This window comes from Dothidotthia symphoricarpi, assembly GCF_010015815.1.
Source record: "Dothidotthia symphoricarpi CBS 119687 unplaced genomic scaffold P153scaffold_25, whole genome shotgun sequence".
Classification (NCBI taxonomy): domain Eukaryota; kingdom Fungi; phylum Ascomycota; class Dothideomycetes; order Pleosporales; family Dothidotthiaceae; genus Dothidotthia; species Dothidotthia symphoricarpi.
Window position 1 is genome coordinate 677,264 of NW_022985032.1, and position 20,594 is coordinate 697,857.

The 20,594-nt window shown below is 53.5% G+C and overlaps 7 protein-coding genes across 7 annotated transcripts; 5 read left to right on the forward strand and 2 right to left on the reverse strand.

The window, feature by feature from the left end:
- Positions 1-106: 106 nt before the first annotated feature.
- Positions 107-3,627, forward strand: P153DRAFT_303410 (ARM repeat-containing protein; the record flags this gene model as incomplete). Its single annotated transcript, XM_033664512.1, has 4 exons — positions 107-152; positions 206-2,516; positions 2,693-3,435; positions 3,485-3,627. 4 exons carry the CDS (start codon positions 107-109, stop codon positions 3,625-3,627), a joined length of 3,243 nt encoding a protein of 1,080 aa, XP_033518466.1.
- Positions 3,628-3,963: 336 nt separating this feature from the next.
- On the forward strand, positions 3,964-8,265 carry P153DRAFT_401610 (multidrug efflux transporter AcrB transmembrane domain-containing protein). Its single transcript, XM_033671917.1, has 2 exons — positions 3,964-7,880; positions 7,943-8,265. Exons 1-2 carry the CDS (start codon positions 4,269-4,271, stop codon positions 8,153-8,155), a joined length of 3,825 nt encoding a protein of 1,274 aa, XP_033518467.1. The 5' UTR covers positions 3,964-4,268; the 3' UTR covers positions 8,156-8,265.
- A 1,317-nt stretch (positions 8,266-9,582) lies between these two features.
- On the reverse strand, positions 9,583-11,074 carry P153DRAFT_379972 (uncharacterized protein; the record flags this gene model as incomplete). The annotated part of the gene is made up of 2 exons (XM_033669895.1): positions 9,583-10,821; positions 10,934-11,074. 2 exons carry the CDS (start codon positions 11,072-11,074, stop codon positions 9,583-9,585), a joined length of 1,380 nt encoding a protein of 459 aa, XP_033518468.1.
- A 231-nt stretch (positions 11,075-11,305) lies between these two features.
- P153DRAFT_327955 (threonine dehydrogenase) lies at positions 11,306-12,991 on the forward strand (the record flags this gene model as incomplete). Its single annotated transcript, XM_033665344.1, has 4 exons — positions 11,306-11,920; positions 11,971-12,668; positions 12,716-12,825; positions 12,874-12,991. Coding segments are annotated over exons 1-4 (1,065 nt in total), but the record flags the coding sequence as incomplete, so codon positions are not given.
- Positions 12,992-14,138: 1,147 nt separating this feature from the next.
- On the forward strand, positions 14,139-15,058 carry P153DRAFT_361690 (uncharacterized protein; the record flags this gene model as incomplete). The annotated part of the gene is made up of 2 exons (XM_033667004.1): positions 14,139-14,385; positions 14,472-15,058. 2 exons carry the CDS (start codon positions 14,139-14,141, stop codon positions 15,056-15,058), a joined length of 834 nt encoding a protein of 277 aa, XP_033518470.1.
- A 269-nt stretch (positions 15,059-15,327) lies between these two features.
- P153DRAFT_371376 (ferric-chelate reductase-like protein) lies at positions 15,328-17,745 on the reverse strand. The gene has a single exon (XM_033669253.1). The coding sequence runs from the start codon at positions 17,590-17,592 to the stop codon at positions 15,577-15,579; it is 2,016 nt and encodes a 671-aa protein (XP_033518471.1). The 5' UTR covers positions 17,593-17,745; the 3' UTR covers positions 15,328-15,576.
- Positions 17,746-17,966: 221 nt separating this feature from the next.
- Positions 17,967-18,858, forward strand: P153DRAFT_351780 (Ctr-domain-containing protein). Its single transcript, XM_033666357.1, has 2 exons — positions 17,967-18,102; positions 18,155-18,858. The coding sequence occupies exons 1-2, from the start codon at positions 18,049-18,051 to the stop codon at positions 18,674-18,676; spliced, it is 576 nt and encodes a 191-aa protein (XP_033518472.1). The 5' UTR covers positions 17,967-18,048; the 3' UTR covers positions 18,677-18,858.
- The last annotated feature ends 1,736 nt before the right edge of the window (positions 18,859-20,594 follow it).

Consider the following 20,594-nt stretch of genomic DNA (forward strand, 5'->3'; position numbering starts at 1 on the left):
AGCCCTCCTCTTCTGCAACTGCCAAAATTTCTGATCTTTCGTGGTTCTGCGACTGATCACCTCACGGCCTGCTTTTTACACTCAAAACCACTGTAAAGGCATCGCCATGGACGAGCAACAGTTCGTGCAGCTGCTTGAGAGCCTGTTGCAGCGTAAGTCTACCCGAGTCGCCTCAAGTTTATAACCAAATTCTGACGTCGACTAGCCGACACGGAGCGTGTCAAGAATGCAACGGCTACTCTCAACAAGAACTATTACAGCTCTCCTGCGTCCCTGAATGCCCTCCTCCAAATTCTGTGCGGCCACCCCAAGACCGACCTCCGCCAGTTGGCTGCGGTTGAGGCCAGAAAGCTTGTGACCAAGCACTGGGCAAGTCTGCCTGCGGACCAGAAGGCTGCGCTGCGAAACCAGCTCTTCCAGGCCACGCTGAACGACGAAGTCACTTTGACACGACACTCGGCTGCCCGCGTCATTGCTCAGATCGCCGCTCAGGATTTCGAGGATGGAGAGTGGGCTGACCTCCCTGGCTACTTGCACCAGGCCGCCACCAGCCCAACCGCACGACACAGGGAAGTGGGCACATACATCATCTGGACGACGCTTGAGTCTACCGGGGACGCGTTCCCAGGCAAATCTGCGGATCTGTACAAGCTGTTCAGCACCACCATCCAGGACAGCGAGAGCGCAGAGGTCAGGATCAACACGATGCTTGGTCTGAGCCGCATGGCTATGCTCATGGATGCTGAGGAAGACCCCAAGGGCCTTGCCATGTTCCAGGAGGCCATCCCTGCTATGGTAGTTGTGTTGAAGGGTACTGTCGACGAGGGTGACGAGGAGCGTGCGATGCAGGCCTTCGAGGTCTTCCAGACCCTCCTAAGCTGTGACTCAGCTCTCCTACAAAAGCACTTTGGCGATCTTGTCAGGTTTATGCTTGAACTCGCCTCCTCCACCACCGTCGAGGATGACTACCGGTCCCAGGCACTTGCATTCCTCATGCACTGCGTCCGATACAGGAAACTTAAGATCCAGTCTTTGAGGATCGGTGAAGAGCTGACTCTCAAGGCCTTGCACATCGTCACCGAGTTGGGCGACCTCTCCAGCGACGACGAGGATGTCACACCTGCCCGCTCCGCCCTTGGCTTGCTCGACGTCCTTGCGTCAAGCTTGCCCCCGAGCCAGGTCGTCATCCCATTGTTGAAGAACCTCGGCAACTACTTCACCTCCCAGAATCCCGACTACCGACAAGCTGGTATCTTGGCCCTGGGCATGTGTGTCGAGGGTGCGCCGGATTTCATTGCAACACAACTGCACGAGATCTTGCCCATGGTCCTGCATTTGCTCGAAGATCCTGAGCTCAAGGTTCGAGCCGCAGCACTCAACGGTGTTGCTCGCTTGGCCGATGACCTAGCTGAGGACGTCGGCAAGGAGCACGCCCGACTCATTCCAGCTATGATCGTAAACTTCGATTTGGCCGCCAACAACGCGCAGAATGCGGAGGATGAGCACAATCTCTCCATCATCCGTGGAAGCTGCATGGCCATTGACTCGCTCATCGAAGGGCTCGACCCCGAGGACGCCGGCAAGTATGTTCCCGAACTGATCCCCCGATTCAGCAAGCTCTTCGACCATGAGGATCTCCGGGTCAAGGAGGTGGCTATCAGTGCAGTTGGCTCAATTGCTTGCGCTGCCGAGCAAGCTTTCCTTCCGTTCTTCGAGCAGACTATGCATGCTCTCTCTCCGTATGTGAGGGTCAAGGACAGCCAAGACGAGTTGGACCTCCGTGGCGTCACTTGTGATACCATGGGCAAAATTGCTTCGGCCGTTGGCGCCCAGCCGTTTGAGCCTTATGTCCTTCCTCTCATGGAAGCGTCCGAGGAGGCACTCCACCTTGATCACCCTCGCCTGCGCGAAACTAGCTACATTCTCTGGAGCACCATGGCGAAGGTTTACGAAGAACAGTTTGCCAAGTATCTTCCTGGTACAGTCAAGGGTCTGCAAGAGTGTCTCGAGCAAGAGGAGACAGGTGAACTTATCGGCGAGGAAGCCTTGGAGCAGCTCAACGGTTCAGAGGTCGTCATCGGCGGCACCAAGTTCCAGGTGGCTCCTGACGATGATGATGATGACAGCGACTTGAACGAGGCTGCTATGGGAGACGAAGATGAAGACGACTGGGATGACCTTGAGGGTGTCTCCGCCGTTGCCATGGAGAAGGAGATTGCAGCGGAGGTTTTTGGCGACATCATCACACATACTCGTCGTGAATACATCCCCTACCTTGAGGCCACCGTCACGAAGCTTCTCGAGCTTGTCAACCACTCGTACGAGGGTATCCGCAAGGCCGCAATCGGAACGCTCTGGCGCACATTCGCTTGCCTCTTCAGCTTGGCTGAGGGTGACGGTATGGCAAAGTGGCAGCCTGGTCTTCCCCCTAGCAATGAGCCACCGGCGGAGCTGAAGAAGCTCGGCAACCTCGTCATGTTGGCTACCATGTCCGTCTGGCAAGACGAGATGGATCGGTATGTATCTCTCTCTTTTCGTCAACAACCCACCTGCAAAGATGACTTTACTTCGTTAATCCCAGCTCACTCCGATGCCAAGTGCAATTGAGGTGAAAGCGAATCTGTTTCTGAGCTTTCTTCGCTACATTCTGTCATTTGATTTGGTTTCTAAGGTCACGACTGACGTTTATTAGGGGAACTGTCACCGACATCAACCGCGATGTTGCTGCCACACTCAAGCTTTGCGGACCCGCGATTCTCATGACCGAAAACGGTACCGTTGTTCCTGAGATCTGCCAAACATTGCTCGCCATCATCACCAAGCATCACATCTGTCAGCAAGACGATGGCGAGGAAATGGACGAGGACATGCTTGAGGAGTCTTCCGAGTACGACTGGCTGGTCATCGAGACTGCGATGGAGACTATCACATGTTTGTCGGTCGCCCTGGGTCCCCAGTTCTCTGAGCTCTGGAAGATGTTCGAGAAGCCCCTCATGAAGTATGCCAGCAGCCAAGAATCGACAGAACGCAGCGCGGCCGTTGGAACTATCGCCGAGTGTGTCGGGAATATGGGTGCGGGTTGCACGCCCTACACGACCGGGCTCTTGAAGCTTCTCCTCCACCGCCTGTCTGACGAGGACCCGGAGACAAAGTCCAACGCTGTATACGGCATTGGTCTTTTATGCGAGGCAACAACCAACGACGAAGAGATTCTCAAGTCGTTGTCAACTATCTTCTCCAAGCTTGAGCCCCTCCTCGATGCTCAGGATCAGGCTCGTTTGTTGGACAACACCGCTGGGTGCGTCAGCAGGTTCATCACCAAGCACACCGATAGGCTCCCCATTGCGGAGGTTCTGCCCCGTCTGGTCAACCTACTGCCACTTCGTGAAGACTACGAGGAGAACAAGCCTGTATTTGGCATGATTGTGAAGCTTTGTAAGTTTTGTCTATTACCTACTCGTCAACAAAGGCTAACAAGATGCAGACCAAAAGAACGACGCGACCGTGCAGCAAATGACACCAAGACTCATGCCTGTATTTGAGAAGGTGCTCGGCGAGCCTCAGGATCAGCTCGAAGATGAGACACGGTCTCAGCTTGTTGAGCTTGTGCAGTATTTGCGCAAGTAAGAGGTTCATTGGATTGCATAGGAGCGGAGGATACCCGTCGAAAGACACTATAGACGGCAAGAATGACCCTGGAGGGTATGATGGCACGTCGACACCACGGATTTACGACAATAGATAGCATGTTTGAAGGATCTAGCAATAGACAAATGATATGATGACGAGATATTCAGTGCTTCTTCCCAATGTTGGCAAGATTGTCATGACTGGAACGGGTGGCCTGTGCATGGTGCGAAACCGCGCGTGACGTCGATGCTTCGTGTTCTCCATGTTCTCGGGTGGATGCCAAGGGCGCGTGTGACGTGACGATTGTGTAGACTATCTAGTGCATCGCTCGTTCTTCATAACAGCGCTGCAGCTATCATCGCTGCGCGTATCCTGTTTACCATCACTCACGTGCCCTGGTTGTGTTGTGGCAGCCTTCCCTGTTGTTGCCTCCGCCTCATTAGTGCAAGCTCTAGCTGTAGCTCTCCACAACAGCTGCGCGCCACCTCGGCTTCCATCGCTATCAACACTCGCCCATCGCCGCGTCACCAGCCTCAACAACCCAACATAGACGCACCCAGAAGACGTATTTATCACGTCGCTTTCCGGGGGGCACTCATCCAACACTCGCTTCCGGCGCCCAGGCGCAGTCGAGTAACATGGTGCAGCAACACCCGCGAGGATGGCGAGCGATGACGGTGCTCTCCATCCTGGCCGGATCCGCTCTGGCAGCGCCAGACCTGACGGCTGTGCACGAAAAGGGACGATGCGCAATGAGGGGACACTGTGGGAAGCAGGGCTTCTTCGGGTCGGACCTGCCTTGCCCAGACAACGGCCTGGCGACGACGCCCGAAGACGATGTTAGGCAGAAGTTGGTGGACATTTGCGGTGACCAGTGGTCAGACACGGACATTTGCTGCGCCGAGGAACAGCTCGACGCGCTGAAGAGCAACCTCAACCGCGCGACGCCCATCATCAACGCCTGTCCTGCCTGCAAGGAGAACTTCTACAACCTCTTCTGCACCTTCACATGCTCGCCAGACCAGTCGCTGTTCATAAACATCACAGACACCGTGCCAAAGGGGGACAAGTTCCTAGTCACAGAGCTGGACAACTTGGTGGCGGACGAGTATGCGTCGACATTCTACGACAGCTGCAAGGACGTCAAGTTCGGAGCTACAAATGGCAAGGCCATGGACTTCATCGGAGGCGGCGCGAAGAACTACACTCAGTTCCTCAAATTTCTTGGCGACAAGAAGTTTTTGGGCTCGCCCTTCCAGATCAACTTCCCGCGACCAGCAGAGGGAGATTATCCCGATATGGTAGCCATGAACAAACACGCGTATCCATGTGACACGGAAGACGAGAAGTATCGGTGCGCCTGCCTAGACTGTGGTGGTTCTTGCGCCGAGCTGTCTGAGGTGACAGAGGACAAACAGTGCTATGTCGGTCTGCTACCCTGTCTCTCGTTTGCCGTCATCGTCGTCTACTCTGTATTCATTGCCCTTCTATGCTCTGCCGTCGCTGGACATGTCGCATACCAGAAGCACTCGAACCACAAGAACGAACGACTGCGACTGCTGCAAGACCTGGAGCCGAGCGATGATGAAGACGAAGGCGACATTGTGCACAATGTTGGCATGCTTGACCGGCCCACGAAGCACTATGCCATCAACACCTGGTGTGACCGCATGTTCAGTCGTCTTGGTTACTTCTGTGCAAAATTTCCGGCCATCACCATCAGTACCAGCATTGTATTTGTGGGGTTGTTGAGCTTGGGGTGGATGAGGTTTGAGGTCGAAACAGACCCCGTCCGCCTATGGGTTTCACCTGACTCCGCCGCCGCACAAGAAAAGACCTTCTTTGATGAGAAGTTTGGTCCTTTCTTCCGCGCAGAACAAGTATTTTTGGTAAACGAGACATCGGCAAACTCCACTGTTCTCAGCTATGAGACTCTCGACTGGTGGTTTGGCGTTGAGAGCCAAATTCAGCGCCTAAAGTCTTTCGACAACGGCATCACCCTTGATCAGGTTTGCTTCAAGCCTGTAGGAGATGACTGCGTTGTACAGTCCGTGTCTGGATATTTCCAAGGCGATTTTGCCAACGTCTCGCCTGATAGCTGGCAAGAGGACTTGCAGGCTTGCGTTGAGAATCCTGCGCAATGTCTGCCTACCTTCCAGCAACCTCTCGATCATCACCTCCTCTTCGGTGGTGTCAACGAGAGCATTCTCGACGCGAAGGCACTCGTTATCACATGGGTCGTGCAAAATCACCAGGAAGGGACGCCTGAACTGGAACGTGCGATGGAGTTCGAGAATGAGATGAAGAACTTCCTGAAGCTGGTACAGGACGATGCCAACAACAGGGGCCTCCGATTAAGCTTCAATACGGAAGTCAGTCTTGAGCAGGAACTGAACAAGAGCACCAACACAGACGCTAAGATCGTGGTCATAAGCTACATCATTATGTTCTTGTACGCATCTCTGGCTCTTGGCTCCACCACCCTCACAGTCAAGTCGGTTCTTCGCAATCCAGCAAATGCTCTTGTTCAATCGAAGTTCATGTTGGGCATAGTAGGTATCCTCATCGTCCTCATGTCAGTCTCTGCTTCGGTCGGTTTGTTCTCCGCTGCCGGCATCAAGGTTACTTTGATCATCGCTGAGGTTATTCCTTTCCTCGTGTTGGCCGTCGGTGTTGACAACATCTTCCTGATCGTACACGAATTCGAGCGTATCAACATCAGCCATCCCGAGGGCGAAATTCCGGAACGTATTTCGCGTGCTCTTGGTCGAATGGGTCCATCCATTCTCCTATCTGCACTCACCGAGACTACAGCGTTTGCTCTCGGATGTGCGGTGGGTATGCCTGCGGTTCGTAACTTCGCTGCGTACGCTGCTGGCGCTGTCTTCATCAACGCTATTCTCCAAGTCACGATGTTCATCGCTGTTCTTGCTCTCAATCAGCGCCGTGTTGAGTCCAACCGCGCCGACTGTTTCCCCTGCGTCCGTGTTTCTCGCGCGGACTCTGGCTATCTCAATGGCGGCATGGGCTACGGCGCTGGTGAAGAAAGCACTCTGCAGCGATTCATCCGTAAGACATATGCCCCTGCTCTTCTAGGTAAGAAGACCAAGGTCGGCGTCCTCGCCCTGTTTTTCGGTATCTTCACTGCGGGTGTGGCTCTCTTCCCAATGGTTGAGCTTGGTCTTGATCAGCGTATTGCTATTCCCAGCGACTCGTATCTCATCCCGTACTTCAACGACCTCTACGACTACCTCGATGTCGGCCCACCCGTCTACTTCGTCACTAAAGAGCTCGACGTCACCAAGAGGAAGCCCCAGAAAGAACTTTGCGGCCGCTTCTCGACCTGCGACCAGGACAGTCTGGCAAACGTTATCGAAGCCGAGCGGAAGCGACCTGAAGTCTCCTTCCTTGCGGCTTCTGCTGCCAACTGGCTTGACGACTTCTTCCTCTGGCTCAACCCTGAGAACGAGAAGTGTTGTGTTGATGACAAGGGTAAGCCTTGTTTCCAGGACCGAACACCAGCCTGGAACATGACGCTCTCTGGCATGCCCGAGGGCGAGGAGTTCATCCACTACCTCGAGCGCTGGATCGACGCCCCAACTACGGAAGAGTGCCCCATCGGCGGGAAAGCAGCGTACTCCGATGCTCTCGTGATTGACTCAAAGCATCTGACCATCCCAGCGAGCCATTTCCGCACCTCGCACACCCCGCTTCGCTCCCAGGAAGACTTCATCGCCGCATACACAGCCGCACGTCGCATTTCCCGCGAAATCTCCCAAGACGTCGACACAGAAGTCTTCCCCTACTCCAAATTCTACATCTTCTTCGACCAATACACAACCATCGTGCGTCTAGCCGGCGCGCTCATCGGCTCCGCCCTCGCCGCCGTCCTAGTCATCACCACCATCCTCCTCGGCTCCATCGCAACCGGGCTCATCGTCACCCTCGTCGTCGCCATGACGGTCTCCGCGATCATCGGCTCCATGGCCGTCATGGGCGTCTCGCTCAATGCCGTCTCCCTCGTCAACCTCATCATCTGCGTCGGCATCAGCGTCGAGTTCACCGCTCATATCGCCCGCGCTTTCACCTTCCCCAGCCGCGCGACTATGGAAAAAGCACCGCGTCACCGCTTCCGCGGCCGCGATGCCCGCGCCTGGACCGCTATGGTGAACGTCGCTAGTAGCGTCGTTAGCGGGATCACTATCACTAAGATCCTCGGCGTCGGCGTGTTGGCGTTTACGAGGAGTAAGGTACGTCACCTCCCTATCCCTTATATATCTCTACGCGCATTATACTAACCCCACCAACACAGATCTTCGAAATCTACTACTTCCGCGTCTGGGTCGCACTCGTTCTGTGGGCGTCGACACACGCGCTTATCCTCCTCCCTGTTCTGCTCTCCCTTGTCGGTGGGAAGGGATATGTTGATCCCGAGAGTGAGGGGGGGCTGGAGCAGGATCTTAGGAGGAGACAGTATCCTGCGCTTTTGGGGGATGATGATGAGGAGTATGATAGTGATGCTTAGGTTGTGGGGGTGTTGTTTGATGTGAGTTGGTGTTGGATGGAGGGATGGGGAGAGGTGGGATGGGATGGAATGTAATATTACTATCGGCTATTGAATTTGTCAAGTGAATGGAGAGTTTTCATCAAGATGCTTTTTGGTGGTTTGTTCTTGTGGTGATGTTCTACTCTGTGTAAGATTCGAGAGGTGTGAGGCTTTACTCGCAGAACGGGATACCTTCCTATGTCCATTTCTACCTCCGTTTGCCTTTACAATACACTACAGTTCAGTGAATTCCCCGCTCTCCATTCCTACATCTAAACACACGAGACAGGCCTCACTCACGCCTGCCCTCCACCCTCTTCATCCTTCCCCTCCTTCCTCCCGTCCTCCTTCGACGGCAGTGGCAGCGGCTGCTGCACCCGTCCACCCCCCAGCAGCGAAGCGCGTAAATGCGCCGGTCCATCAACGTCCCACTCCTCCCTGAAATGCGACTGTCCAGGCGCCACTTTACGCTTGGCGGGTTTAGGGTAGACGCGCTGGACTTTCGAGTTGTCGTAAGGGGTTGAGACATCGGCCGTGAGGGTAGGAGCTGGCGAGACGATGCGGCGCGGTGGCGAGGGGGTACGGGGTTGTGTGGTTTCGGTGTGCGGATGCAAGGTTGACTTGTTGACTGGTGTGTTTTCCGCGGGGGTGTCGGGTCGGGGTGGGGGGTTGTTGGTGTGTGTTTCTTCGGGGGTGGGGGAGTGTCCTCCGCCCCGGAGGTGGACGTGTGGGTGCTTTTTTGCGAGGGGGATTTTCCGTGGGCGCATCGTTTTGGCATCCTGTTCTGGCTGTGGAGATGTATGGGGTTTGTAGACTCTGGATGTTGAGATATGGTCGTGAACAGCGCGGCGTGGCTGAGACAGCATCGTGCTTGTGGGTTGGTTTGGAGACTGTGTTTCTTGAGGTGTGCGAGCAAACGAAGATGGTTTTATGATCGGCCGAGGAATGCGACTGGGCGAGACGGACGCCATGTCTCTCAATGGAGAGATAGGTTGGACTGGTTCGTTGGCTAAAGCCAAGGCGATGTGGTCCCAAATTCTGGTTATCATGTCTTGAACGCTGACTGGCTTGAACTCGCTCTCCTCAAAATTGCTTTCAGTAGACGCTGACGAGTTGTGATAGTCAACTTCAAAACCATCTCCATCATGATCGAATTGATTCCTGGCTGTTCCGTCGAGGCTTGTTTCATCGGACCAGGACGATGCATCCGAAACAGCATTCGAATCATCTGCATCGTATGCGCCCTCGTCGCCCTCGCTTATAGTTCCCTCAGACAGACAGACATAGCCTTGGATAGAACCACTAGGCTGTGGGATGAGGCCAGTCTACGGCTCTTGAACGTTCGTCTTACTTTGCTCAGGTGTCTCCACCTCATCCATCACCTTCTCCAACTGCATCAACTCAATCTATGACTCGACCTCGTCAGCCCAACTGCGACCCTTGTCCATAGGCGACGGTATGCCGAACGAATCCTGCTTCTGAATGGCAGGACGTTCCGGCTCGCTGTCCTTGGTCTCTGCGGCCTTGCCCTTGACGGGGAAGTCGAGATTCTTGGGTGCATCAGACTCCTTGGGGGCTGCAGTGGTGGTAGAAGGTAGTTCGGGGAAGTCAGCTGACGACGGTGGTTGCTGCTCGCGTCTCTTGTGCTCGGATGCAGCGTGATCACCACGTCCGCCACGGCCTCCCCTACCACCCCGACCTCTGCCTCGTCCACGTTGCGACTGCGGTGTATGATATTCTTCAGGCTGCTCGTTCTCAGGAGCTTGACCAGACGGCCGAGAAGGTGCAACACCTCCATGAGCTCCTCTTGTAGCGCCGCGCCTTCTCTCCTCTCCGGTTCCATCGAAGCCGTCCTCTTTCTCAAAGTCCCATTCTCTACCCTGCTGGGCGTTTAGCTTCCTAAGCCTGTTCTTTTCTCGTTCGCCCATCATTTGTTGACGGTTCTGGCGATCGGCCTTTTGCTTCTCGGCTTGCACCTTCTTACGCTCGACATCTTGTTTCTTGAGGGCGGCTTCACGTGCCTCATATTTGGCGACATCAGCTTCTGCGCGTGCGTGGGCAGTCTGCAATGCTTCGTTCTTAGATCGCATAGAGTTAACTTTGGCGTTCAGTTGTTCTTCGGTGAGACGGGTACGTGCATTGCCGCCTGTCAAGGTCCTGTCGCCACGGACAGAGTGGGCAGGCTTGTCTTTCGACCCAGTAGGGTCGACGCTGTCAGTAGTGGGAGCAGTGGCAGCGGCGGGTGCTGGTTCCGCTTCTTGTGTGGCTTCCTTGTCAGGCTTGGTCTCCCTGATATCTCTGCTTTCCCGAATGTCTCTGGTCTCCCTCACATCTCTGCTCTCAGCAGCGTGGCCGCCTCGTCCACGTCCACGGCCCTTGCCCCTTCCACGGCCACGACCTCCCCTCTCGCCATTGCTCGGACCTCTTGGCGTATGCGGCGCGAGGTGCTGCTGGGGTGCAGTCGGTGGTGTTGCCTCATCAGGCGCAGAAACGGGCTTGGGGGCTTCGACCTGAGGAGGGCCTCGTTCCACGACTGGCGCAGAAATGGGAATGATGTCATCGTCGAAAAATAGATCGTCTGTGCTGGCCGTCTGAGCAAAAGGGTCGATTGACGGGTCATTGTAGGCGGGGTCATATGATGTGTCCTGGTATTGGTGTTAGTCATGGTTATATATCTGTGATGTGTGTAGTAGTGTGGAACTATGCGTGAGGCAGTGCAAATGAGGCGTGGGGCAGATGTGTGGATGGGCAACATACCGTCGGTGCATACGAAGACGCTTCAGGTGCTGCTGCTGGCTGCGTCTCGGCCGGTCCGGCGGTTTCTTTAGCGATTGTTGCAGGCGTCGTGGCTTTCTCCTCCGTCTTCTCGGGCTGCGTCGCCCATCGTGATTGAAGCATACTGTGAGTGACTGTGAGGCTGATATGCAGTTATGAATAGCAAGAGTGTAAAAATACAAAAAGTGTGGTGGTGTGCAAGTTCAGTCGAGAAATGTGCTTCACCATTCCTACATGAAGCCTGCTGCTGTTGGCTCGTGGGCAGCCACTACGCTGCTTGCGGAAGGCGGGGGCTTTCTCCACATTGCAAGACCAACTTGGAACGCGCTTTCCTCCGTCGCTCAGTTTCGTTCGTTTCAGGTGCCTTCCTTCTCTTTATTTTCTTCTCTTTCCGTGTCGTCTTTGGGCGGTCGTGATAGGTGTAGTTATGAATAGTTTGCATACTCTCGATCTGACGTCATATGCTCTCCATCCGTTCATGTTCAAAACATCATGTTTGAAGCAGGTGTTCTTACTCTTCAAAGTAACCGAAAAAAGAGGTGTAGCATGTATTAACAACGATTCTTCTCTTCATCTTCCTGAATTATCAGTAAACGGATAGTCATCTCGTCTGATATCCCACTTTCCAAGGCATTGTATCTCACGATGCGGGGAATGTTCTATGCAGATGCCCCTCCCAAATCCTACACTACCGAGCCTGGTGTTGTTCCACGACCACACAGAGCCGAGCAACCTCTGACAAGAAGAATCAGACTCGAACAACCGCCATTAAAAACAAACAAACACCAATCTATTCAACCATCCATCAACCCACAACTAACCCCATCACCATGAAAGCCGCCCAATTCTTCGCCCAACGCGACCTGCGCGTAATCTCCACCCCCTCCCCAACACCAAAGTCCCACGAAGCCCTCATCGCCATAGAATGGTGTGGAATCTGCGGATCCGACACATCCGAGTACCTCCACGGTACCAATCCCCCCGACACCGCTGCAAGCCCCCAATCTAACCACCCCCAGGCCCCCTAACCATCCCCCGAGAATCCCGCCCCCACCCCTCAACAGGCGAGCACCTCCCCGTGACAATGGGCCATGAATTCTGTGGCCGCATCATCAGCGCACCGGCATCCTCCCACCTCGTATCCGGCCAACCTGTCATCGTCGACCCGCGCATCTACTGCAGCACGTGCGCCCACTGCAACGCGGGGAGCACGCACGCCTGTTCCACGCTGGGCTTCAAAGGGCTTTCCGGCTCCGGAGGCGGGTTCGCAGAGCGCGTGGCCGTCGATGCAAAACTATGCTATGCGCTTCCTGAGACTGTGGATCTGCGGCTCGCGGCGCTGATCGAGCCGCTTGCTGTGGCGTGGCATGCGGTGAAGCTGTGCGGGGTGGCGGAGTGGGCGGGGAACAGTGTGTTGATTCTGGGCGGCGGGCCTGTGGGGATTGCGTGTGTGTTTGTGCTGCGCGCGTTGGGGTGTAAGCACGTTTATGTGTCTGAACCGGCTGCTGCGCGGGCGGTGCATAATCGGACGATTGCTGATGCGGTGCTGGATCCGATGAATGAGCATGTCGGGGATAGGTGCCGTGAACTGACGGGCGGTGGGGGCGTCGATGTGGTCTTTGATTGTGCGGGGATGCAGAAGGGTATGGATGCTGGTATGGATGCGCTCAAGTTCAGAGGCACGTATATGAATGTAGCGAGTTGGATTGGTATGCCTGTACGTTTATCTCACGTTTTTTACCAGTGTGGAACTGATCTGAGTAGATGGTTATCCCGTTCATCGCGTTTATTAAGAAGGAAATCGCCATCAAGTGCAGTCTTGCCTACGACGATGAGGATTTCAAGGAGACGGTGGATGCGTTTGTAGCCGGTGAGTTCTTTCTGCAGAGAGAAGCATGGGAGCTAATCAAGTGGGTAGGCAGGTTCAAGGGCGTCGAAACCATGGTAACAAGTCGAATTCATCTCGATGACATCTCAGAGAAGGGTTTTGACGAGCTGGTCACGAATAAGGACGACCATGTTAAGATTTTGGTCACGCCTATCAAGAGTATGGTGTGAAGGATAAGTTGGGGCGCAATCAGCAACAACTCCACAACTACATCTAAATTAATCATAGGAGTATAAATACTGGATTCCAAGCAGTATCCGCCTAGCAGGCAGCTTTTGTACACTCTATCAGGGTGGTTCTTGCGGCTTGCAGGAGCTTGGAAAGAACGCAGCATTTTCTTGCTTTTCGCACTTGACTGAGAGAACGGCTCCTCTAGTTCCTTCTTAGTGTTTTCAAGACCTTCCTATCCGCGGCATCTTGCGTTGTTCAGTATTAGGCGGGCACGAGTGGGTTCGGAATGCAGTTCCTGGTAGTAAGTGGATCGGTCCATCATACCTCAGCACCATATCTCTCGGCTACTCTTCTTCCGTCAAGGCCTATTCCCGGGACCTAAAAAATGTAAGCCGCGATAACTGTCTGAGACCTGTCTTAAAGAGTATCTGTTCGTGAGAGGTTCTAATCGTCTCGGAAAGATTTCTATCGTATTGTTTTGATCGACATCTTATTCTACTTACCTTACATTTTTGAACAACGTTCTCTAACAAAAGTCTCGACTTTCTTTCGTATCGAAGATCACAAGCAAAAGCCCACCTACTGCGATAAACCCGCACATGTGCAGCACTAGGGCAGCCATTAACCTGCATTCCCTCGTCACTCCAGAACGCCTTACCTGCAGACTAGCATCGCCATTACCATCACCATTGCCATCGCCATCCATCTAGACCTCCAATGTCGTACACGCTCCATCATATCGCAACGCGTCCAATGCACCCGCCACTTTCCAAACAATAATTGAGGGTCGATCGCAGCCACACCAGACGTACTACGCGTAGGGGCGTCCACTAATCGCGTTAGGAGCGCCATCCGGCCGATCCTCGAATTTCCCCACGTGCAGCACCGTCGTGAGGAACCTATAGAGCTGCAAGGCAGCCTTGGGGGCCGGAATATTGAGGCCCCCAGCCTAGATAGGTACTTGACCGCAAGGCAGAAAGTTTATCAAGAGCTTTGCCCCTGGTCCCAATTTTCCTTGGATTTTCTGTACCTTTCGGAATTCGCAAATCTCAAGTCTCTTTTTCTTTTCTGTTCTGGAAAATATATCCTGGTCGTCGCAAAATACTCGCTGCGCGTGGTTCTTTAAACATGTCGGCTCAGTGCTATGCCATTAATGGCACCGCGTACCCGGACTCCCGTTACGTGCCCTGCAACAAAACGGCTGCGGCAAGCGGCCAACATACAGCTTGCTGCGCGCCGACCGACGTGTGTTTGACGAACGGACTGTGCCAGGAGGCTGGCGGTAATAAAGCCAGTACAAACCTATTCTGGCGCAACGGGTGTACAGATCCGACGTGGAACGACGCAGCATGCGCGAAGCATTGTGATGGCATGGGTACGTCCAGTCCACCGACCATCCCACTCCTTCAAATGGGGATACAAACTGCAAGAAAGCGAAAACATACTAATCTCACATTTCAGGCGACCCCATGAGCCACGCCATCCACTACTGTCTCACATCAGACGCATGGTGTTGCCCGACCGGCGCATTAAGAGACATCGGCACCCCCCTCAACACAACATGCTGCACAATCACAGACCTCGAGTTCACCGCCCCAGACCCCGTCGTATACACCACCGCCAACCTCGCCGTAGCCATCTCGACAATCGCGGGGTCCGCGTCGTCTAGCAGCGCGACAAGGGTCAGCATAGGCACCCTGTCGAGTTCCGCTCTAAGCACAGGCGCATCGACATCCCAGCCCTCATCATCGTCGCAGAACTCCCAGGCCTCCCAGACCGCTGCGGCGGGGTCCGGATCGTCGTCCAAAACCGGCATTTATGTTGGCGTACCGCTGGGCATTGCGCTGCTGGCTGCGATTGGCGTCATTGCGTGGTTTTTGCGCAAGAGGAAGGCGAGGGCTGCTGCTGTAAATTCGCGTACAATTCCGGAGCTGTATGAGGACGAGACGAAACGCCCGCATTATGCTGAGGCGGATGTAGGTCCCGTGCGGTCGGAACTGCCGCATGGGCAGCCGATTGCTGAGTTGCCCAGTAGTAGGCACTTGTGAGGTTGGTTGGGGGCTTTTTTGTGATTTTTCTTGTCATGGAAACCTGCGATTGCGGGGTTGTGGGCGGTTTTGTGGTTTGTATATTGGCTTTTTGATTGTTTTGGTTTTATACCAGCCTGCGAATTGAGCAGGCCAGCAGATGGTGGGGATGGTCGGTTTGGTAGAGAGGGGACTTTCATGTCGAAATGGGTGGTATAGTTGAAGTTGGAATGAAAATGACTACAGCATGACGATGCGTCTGCGCATACAAATTCTGCGCGTCTTCGAGTATTTGTCTCGCTCTACATACAACTGATGCTTGTAATTTATTATTAATGGATAGGTACTTTACCAGGCTCTGAAAGACAAGGGAACTTACAGCCTTGGTTTTGATCTAAGAATGGGCAGTCGACAACCTCATCTAGCAACACACACCCGCGGGTAGATTCTGACAACTCTCTACACACCCAGAATAATACACAAGAAGCAGGGTCATATTGAACGTGAGTAAAATTCATCATGGGTATCAAACGTAAAAACTACCACTCCAGCCGGTCATCGCTAATCAAACGGACATCCCACCTCTCCTCGCCCTTCCAGACCTCTCCACCCCTGTTGCTGCTCGCTACTATACTCCTCAGATCGCTGATCATGCCACCAGGGCCAGAAGCAAACACATCTGTCCTGCCCCGCACGGTCCCCGCAACAAATTCTGTCACCATCGTCGCGAGATCCGGCCGCGCTTGGTAGTGGTTTAGACCAACTTCTGCCTTGGACACACCGTGCATGGATATTACAGAGGAGGCGGAGGCACTCGAGGATGTGGAGGAGGATACCGGCTCGATCTCCTTGTCGTTACTACAGCACCCGCCCTTGTTACCCTTCTCGGATTTAGATGGTACGGACGGATCCTCCTCTTCTGCAGCGCGGGTAACGTAGATATGAATGCGGGTCCGTAGGTTCCTGCACTTGGCCTTCAAGACCGCGAGTTCGGGTGCGATCCAATCAATATCGCTTCTTCGTCGTACTGACCATACGAGGGACATGTGGCGGTCAGGGTTTTGGGGTCGGGAGGCCATGTCGAGGAGAACTGGGAGGACGTATGTAATTCCTGTGCCACCGGCTATGCAGAGGATGTTCGAATCGCTTGGGAGACCTTGAAGCGTGCGTTCCCCGTAGGGACCGGTGAGTACGACTGAGAGTCTGGCGTCTCCCATTAGATTTTCGTTAGACTTTTCGTGATCGCCCATGCGAGCGACGCGCTTGGCAGATAGCTCGGCGATCTTGCGTGTCTCCCCCTTCTTTGCGCGGAAGATGTACGAGTGACGTTGAGAGTCGGCGCCAAAAACTGGGAGGCTGAGTGGGGTGAAGGGGTGCGACTGCCAGATGCTGCTTTCCGGGAACATGAGGTAGAAGTGCTGACCAACGTCCCAGGCATCATGTGGATGATCAAAATCCAGACGTACAACATCGCCGTTTGTCTCATCCTCGAAGAACATGATGTCTGCCGGTGCGGCGCGGAATCCCATGTGGCCTGAGGGTAGGAAGTTGTAGTGCAGTAATGCAGTCCTAACGCCTCGAGCCGCACGGTCAAGGAACCAGACGATCAGCCCTGGGAGTAGGAAGACCTTCAACTGCGCCCAGTGACCCCAGCAAGCTCCAATGTAGATCATGGCTACCAGGTAGTGGAACTTTCGGAAGAACTCGTAACCGGTGAGTCGGATGCCCCATGGCGTGGACAAGACGACCATCAATAGGAGAAGTATCATGGCAACGATGCCCCAGATCATGTAAAGCTGAGTGATCCATGCGATAGCAACCGTGGGCTGGGGCTGATACAAGCGAACCTCAATGACAGTCCAGCCGATGGTATGAAGGACTGATTGCGCAAAGATGATGTAACCGAGCCAGCGGTGGAGAAAGTTAAAGCTTTGGTAGGGCAGTCCAGTCACAAGCGACAAAATCGATTCGCGGCTGGCCAACATGATGGATAGTGGTGTCAAAGCATAGGCCAAAACGCCCACGCGATCGGCCCAAGGTCCAAGACTGGTTCTGGTGTTGTAAACACCGGGGGATTTCTTGACGGGAGTGATCCATGTGTCATAGACAATGCCGACAAAAGAGAAGATGGCGAGATAACCGGTGAGGACGACCAGAGTGAGAACCTGTGTACGGTTTACGCGGCCAAAGACTGATCTTGCAGCATCTGGGAGCAGATATCGTCGTAGGTATGACGGAATGGCCTGTTGCAGTCGCGCAAGTGTGCTTTTGCTCTGGTTGACTTGCTCTCCTGCCTCAACTGGTAATTGCACCCCAGACGGCTCCGAGCGGAAGAAGTGTCGTCCAATGGCCCATGAGAGAAGAATCCCGCCGATAGTCGCCCAGAGGATGCCAGAGTAGAGCATTCCAAGCTCATGGCTGTGGTACACAACATCGAGATAGGCGCAAGAGCCCGGATCGTTGGTGCAGGGAACGGCGCGCTCCACGTAGCCCCAGTAGTCCTTGATACCAGCGGCCTCGCTGAGGTTCTGGATGTGACGGGGGGTCAGCGACATCGTTGCTCAGCCGTCAAGAGAACGACAAACAACGGAAAAAGATCGGATGAGGCTGCATTGTCCCTGACCCGGTCCATGGTTCCTATATAGACATGACATTCGTATCTCTCGGGAGCGGTTGACACAATGCTCAGTGCCAAGCTTCTAGATGAAGACCAAGTGGCGTGGGCGCGTCGAACAGGACAAGCGCGCGAGGATTTGAGCACATTCCCCCACAATTCCCGGATATTTGCCGGCACAGACGGTCGCGGATCTGAGTGCGCAACAGTAGTGAAACGGTTGATCTACACGTGTGGATGACCCTATGAATAACGGCTCGTCCGCTGGTTACATTGCGGTGTCGACGGCTTTTTGAAAGTTTTCTAAAGGCTCTGTTTCCACGGTTCAACTTTTGTCGGTGAAAGCTTTTTTCACGTACACAGCGTGCGAGGATATACACCCTACGCATATTTCAGCATGAACCACGGTAGTTCCAATGTCACGAGTATGGCGAGTAGTTGTGTGATGGAGGTATGTTCACCCCTCTACATCCTGTATTATATGTTCTAATCATTTTTTGTAGATGACATGGAACTGGAGGATAGTTGATTCATGCTTCCTTGCCGACTCATGGCACATCACCAACAATGGCATGTTTGCTGCCAGCTGCATCGGCGTCGCGCTCCTGGTAGTCTGTCTGGAATTTCTACGTCGAGTCGGCCACGAGTACGATGCTCTTCTCACCCGCCAATTTCAACGACGTGTTCGCGCCCAACAGGCCGCTCTTGCTGCTGCCACCTCTTCGAATTGCTGTGATGGCCCCGCCTCTACGCTTGGAACTCAATTTGTAACTTTCCGTGCTACTGGATTGCAGCAACTGGTTCGCGCCATTCTTCACGGAGTTACGCTTGGTCTCGCCTACATCATCATGCTGATCGTCATGTCCTTCAACGGTTACATGTTTATCTCGATTGTTCTGGGTGGCATCTTGGGCAAGTTTTTGTGCGACTGGTTGGTGGTCAGGATAGAAACAGGAGTCATGGAAGAGAAGGATGAGAGACGTTTTTCGGTTGAGGCTGCAGGGCCAACAGGGTGCTGTGCATGAGAAGGAACAAAGTGTGGATAGAAGCTGAAGAGATATACCCCAAACACTGGCACCGACTGGCCAAGAATGAAATTATGATCCTGTTTATTGCAACAAAGTGCTTGCTTTTCCGTGTCTCGATATGCATCTTACGTTCGAATGTGCCTACCAACTCATGTATACTTAGAAGAACGAACGGACAGGAACATACCAACGTCGAAAAGGTCTCTTTCAACTCATACATGCGAATTTTTAACCACTCTCGGAAACAGGTGTTGTATAGACTCATTGAGCCGCCTCGACTCTGTATAACTATCCACCTACTTTCTCAACTCAACACACGTGCCATAACCTCAGGCCGTCACGTGCGATCCTGCTCAAACTTTCCTCCAGAGAATCCCAACCGCACAGCTTGCTCACAAGGGCAAAGTCTAGAGAACGCACAACCTTCACCGCCAGAGTACCGCCACCAACCCCGCAGTCTTCGATTCCAAATCCTACACTGTGTAAAACTAACACGCACTCTTGCTCCTTCGCATCGTGAGCAGATTTCCAAAGAGACGAGGCAGTTTGTCAACGTGTCAGATGCCAAGTCACTCAGTGAGTGCATTTGCGCAGTTAACGACCCACTGCCGAGATGCCGCGCTTCTTCGCCTAAGGTGGCGTGTTTCTACTTCGAGGCTGTAGGCCGTGGCGATGCCTTATCGAGACATTCTGGTGGGTTGGCGGTCTGGTTGAATCCATAACTTTACTTTTACCTTCGGAGTTGGGTGGGGAATAGGAGTTATTGCCGGCAGCTCTGGGTTGGTCCCGTGTTCCATCTGTGTTGAGGTCGTTTACGTACGAAGCTGTCGATGAATGTGCTCAAACGATCTCTATTGGAAGTAATTTGCTGTTGTTATATGGGCCTGCAGTATATGTCTATCCTAAACTTTGTCGCCTTCACTTATTACGTCTTGTCATGGCAGTGAGGCAATTGCTTTCCAGTCCGTCTGCACGATGGCCGCGAGGCTCTGATGCGTCATCATGGTATGGAGAGAACATGAGATGTGCTGAGACCGGGAGCTAGATTGGACATGGAGAAAAAGACCAAAGATAGACGGGGGAAGTAGTCATGCTGGAATGTTTGTGTTAATTGGAGTAGGGAGTAGTTGAGATCAATTCAAAGGCGCCAGCCTACCTCGTCCTTATACATACTGATAGCGATACTGTCGATTCAACGGTACGAGTGAAATTGATGGTACCGTAAAGTGCCGCTTGATCACTTATAAACTACTGATATCTTAAAAACATACCGCTCTCTTCGCATTGTCTCTGTCGAAGATGTGAAATTCGCTGCTGGTACTATTCGACTATTCTAATTATGCGATCTTCTTTCTATAGTGCCTCTACTGCACTCTGATGAGACGTTGCTATTTAACATTATAATTTCGTGTTCTTCCGAGTGATCCAGAGTGGCTTTCATCCGGGGCAATTCTACCCAGGAAGGACAGAGGGTCTGAATGACCAGAGTGTAATGTAGATTGCTCCACGCCATGCTTCTCAAGCATAACAATCAACATCAAACGCAATGACTTACTATTGGTCTTTAGTCACTAAACTTAGGGTTGGAATCGGATAGCGTGTTAAATTCTTATCGGAAGGACAGTCTCTGTGGTCATTTCAACGAAGGTATCAAACGGCTAGGTAATCGAATGGCCGGATGTCTATGAGGAACAGCTCGCTCAGCGTTCAGCTTCTGGCGCTTAGCGTAACGCTTCTTCATCTGAGCCTCTTCTTTGGCGTGCATACGTGCCCAGTCTGAGCAATGTAATCGCAAAATGCGTCCCTGGTTGTCAGTGCGACGGCGGCGTACAGAATGGACGTTGTCCACCTGTGGGGCTCTGGCGGTATTTGGGACTATTAGGATCTGGTAGATTTTGTAGAACTTGTTAGCTAC

Coding starts and splice junctions, on each gene's coding strand:
- P153DRAFT_401610 (XM_033671917.1), top strand. CDS start 4,269: ATGGTGCAGCAACACCCGCGAGGATGGCGAGCGATGACGGTGCTCTCC. Junction 7,881..7,942: donor TGGCGTTTACGAGGAGTAAG/GTACGTCACCTC, acceptor CCACCAACACAG/ATCTTCGAAATCTACTACTT.
- P153DRAFT_371376 (XM_033669253.1), bottom strand. CDS start 17,592: ATGTCGCTGACCCCCCGTCACATCCAGAACCTCAGCGAGGCCGCTGGT.
- P153DRAFT_351780 (XM_033666357.1), top strand. CDS start 18,049: ATGAACCACGGTAGTTCCAATGTCACGAGTATGGCGAGTAGTTGTGTG. Junction 18,103..18,154: donor CGAGTAGTTGTGTGATGGAG/GTATGTTCACCC, acceptor CATTTTTTGTAG/ATGACATGGAACTGGAGGAT.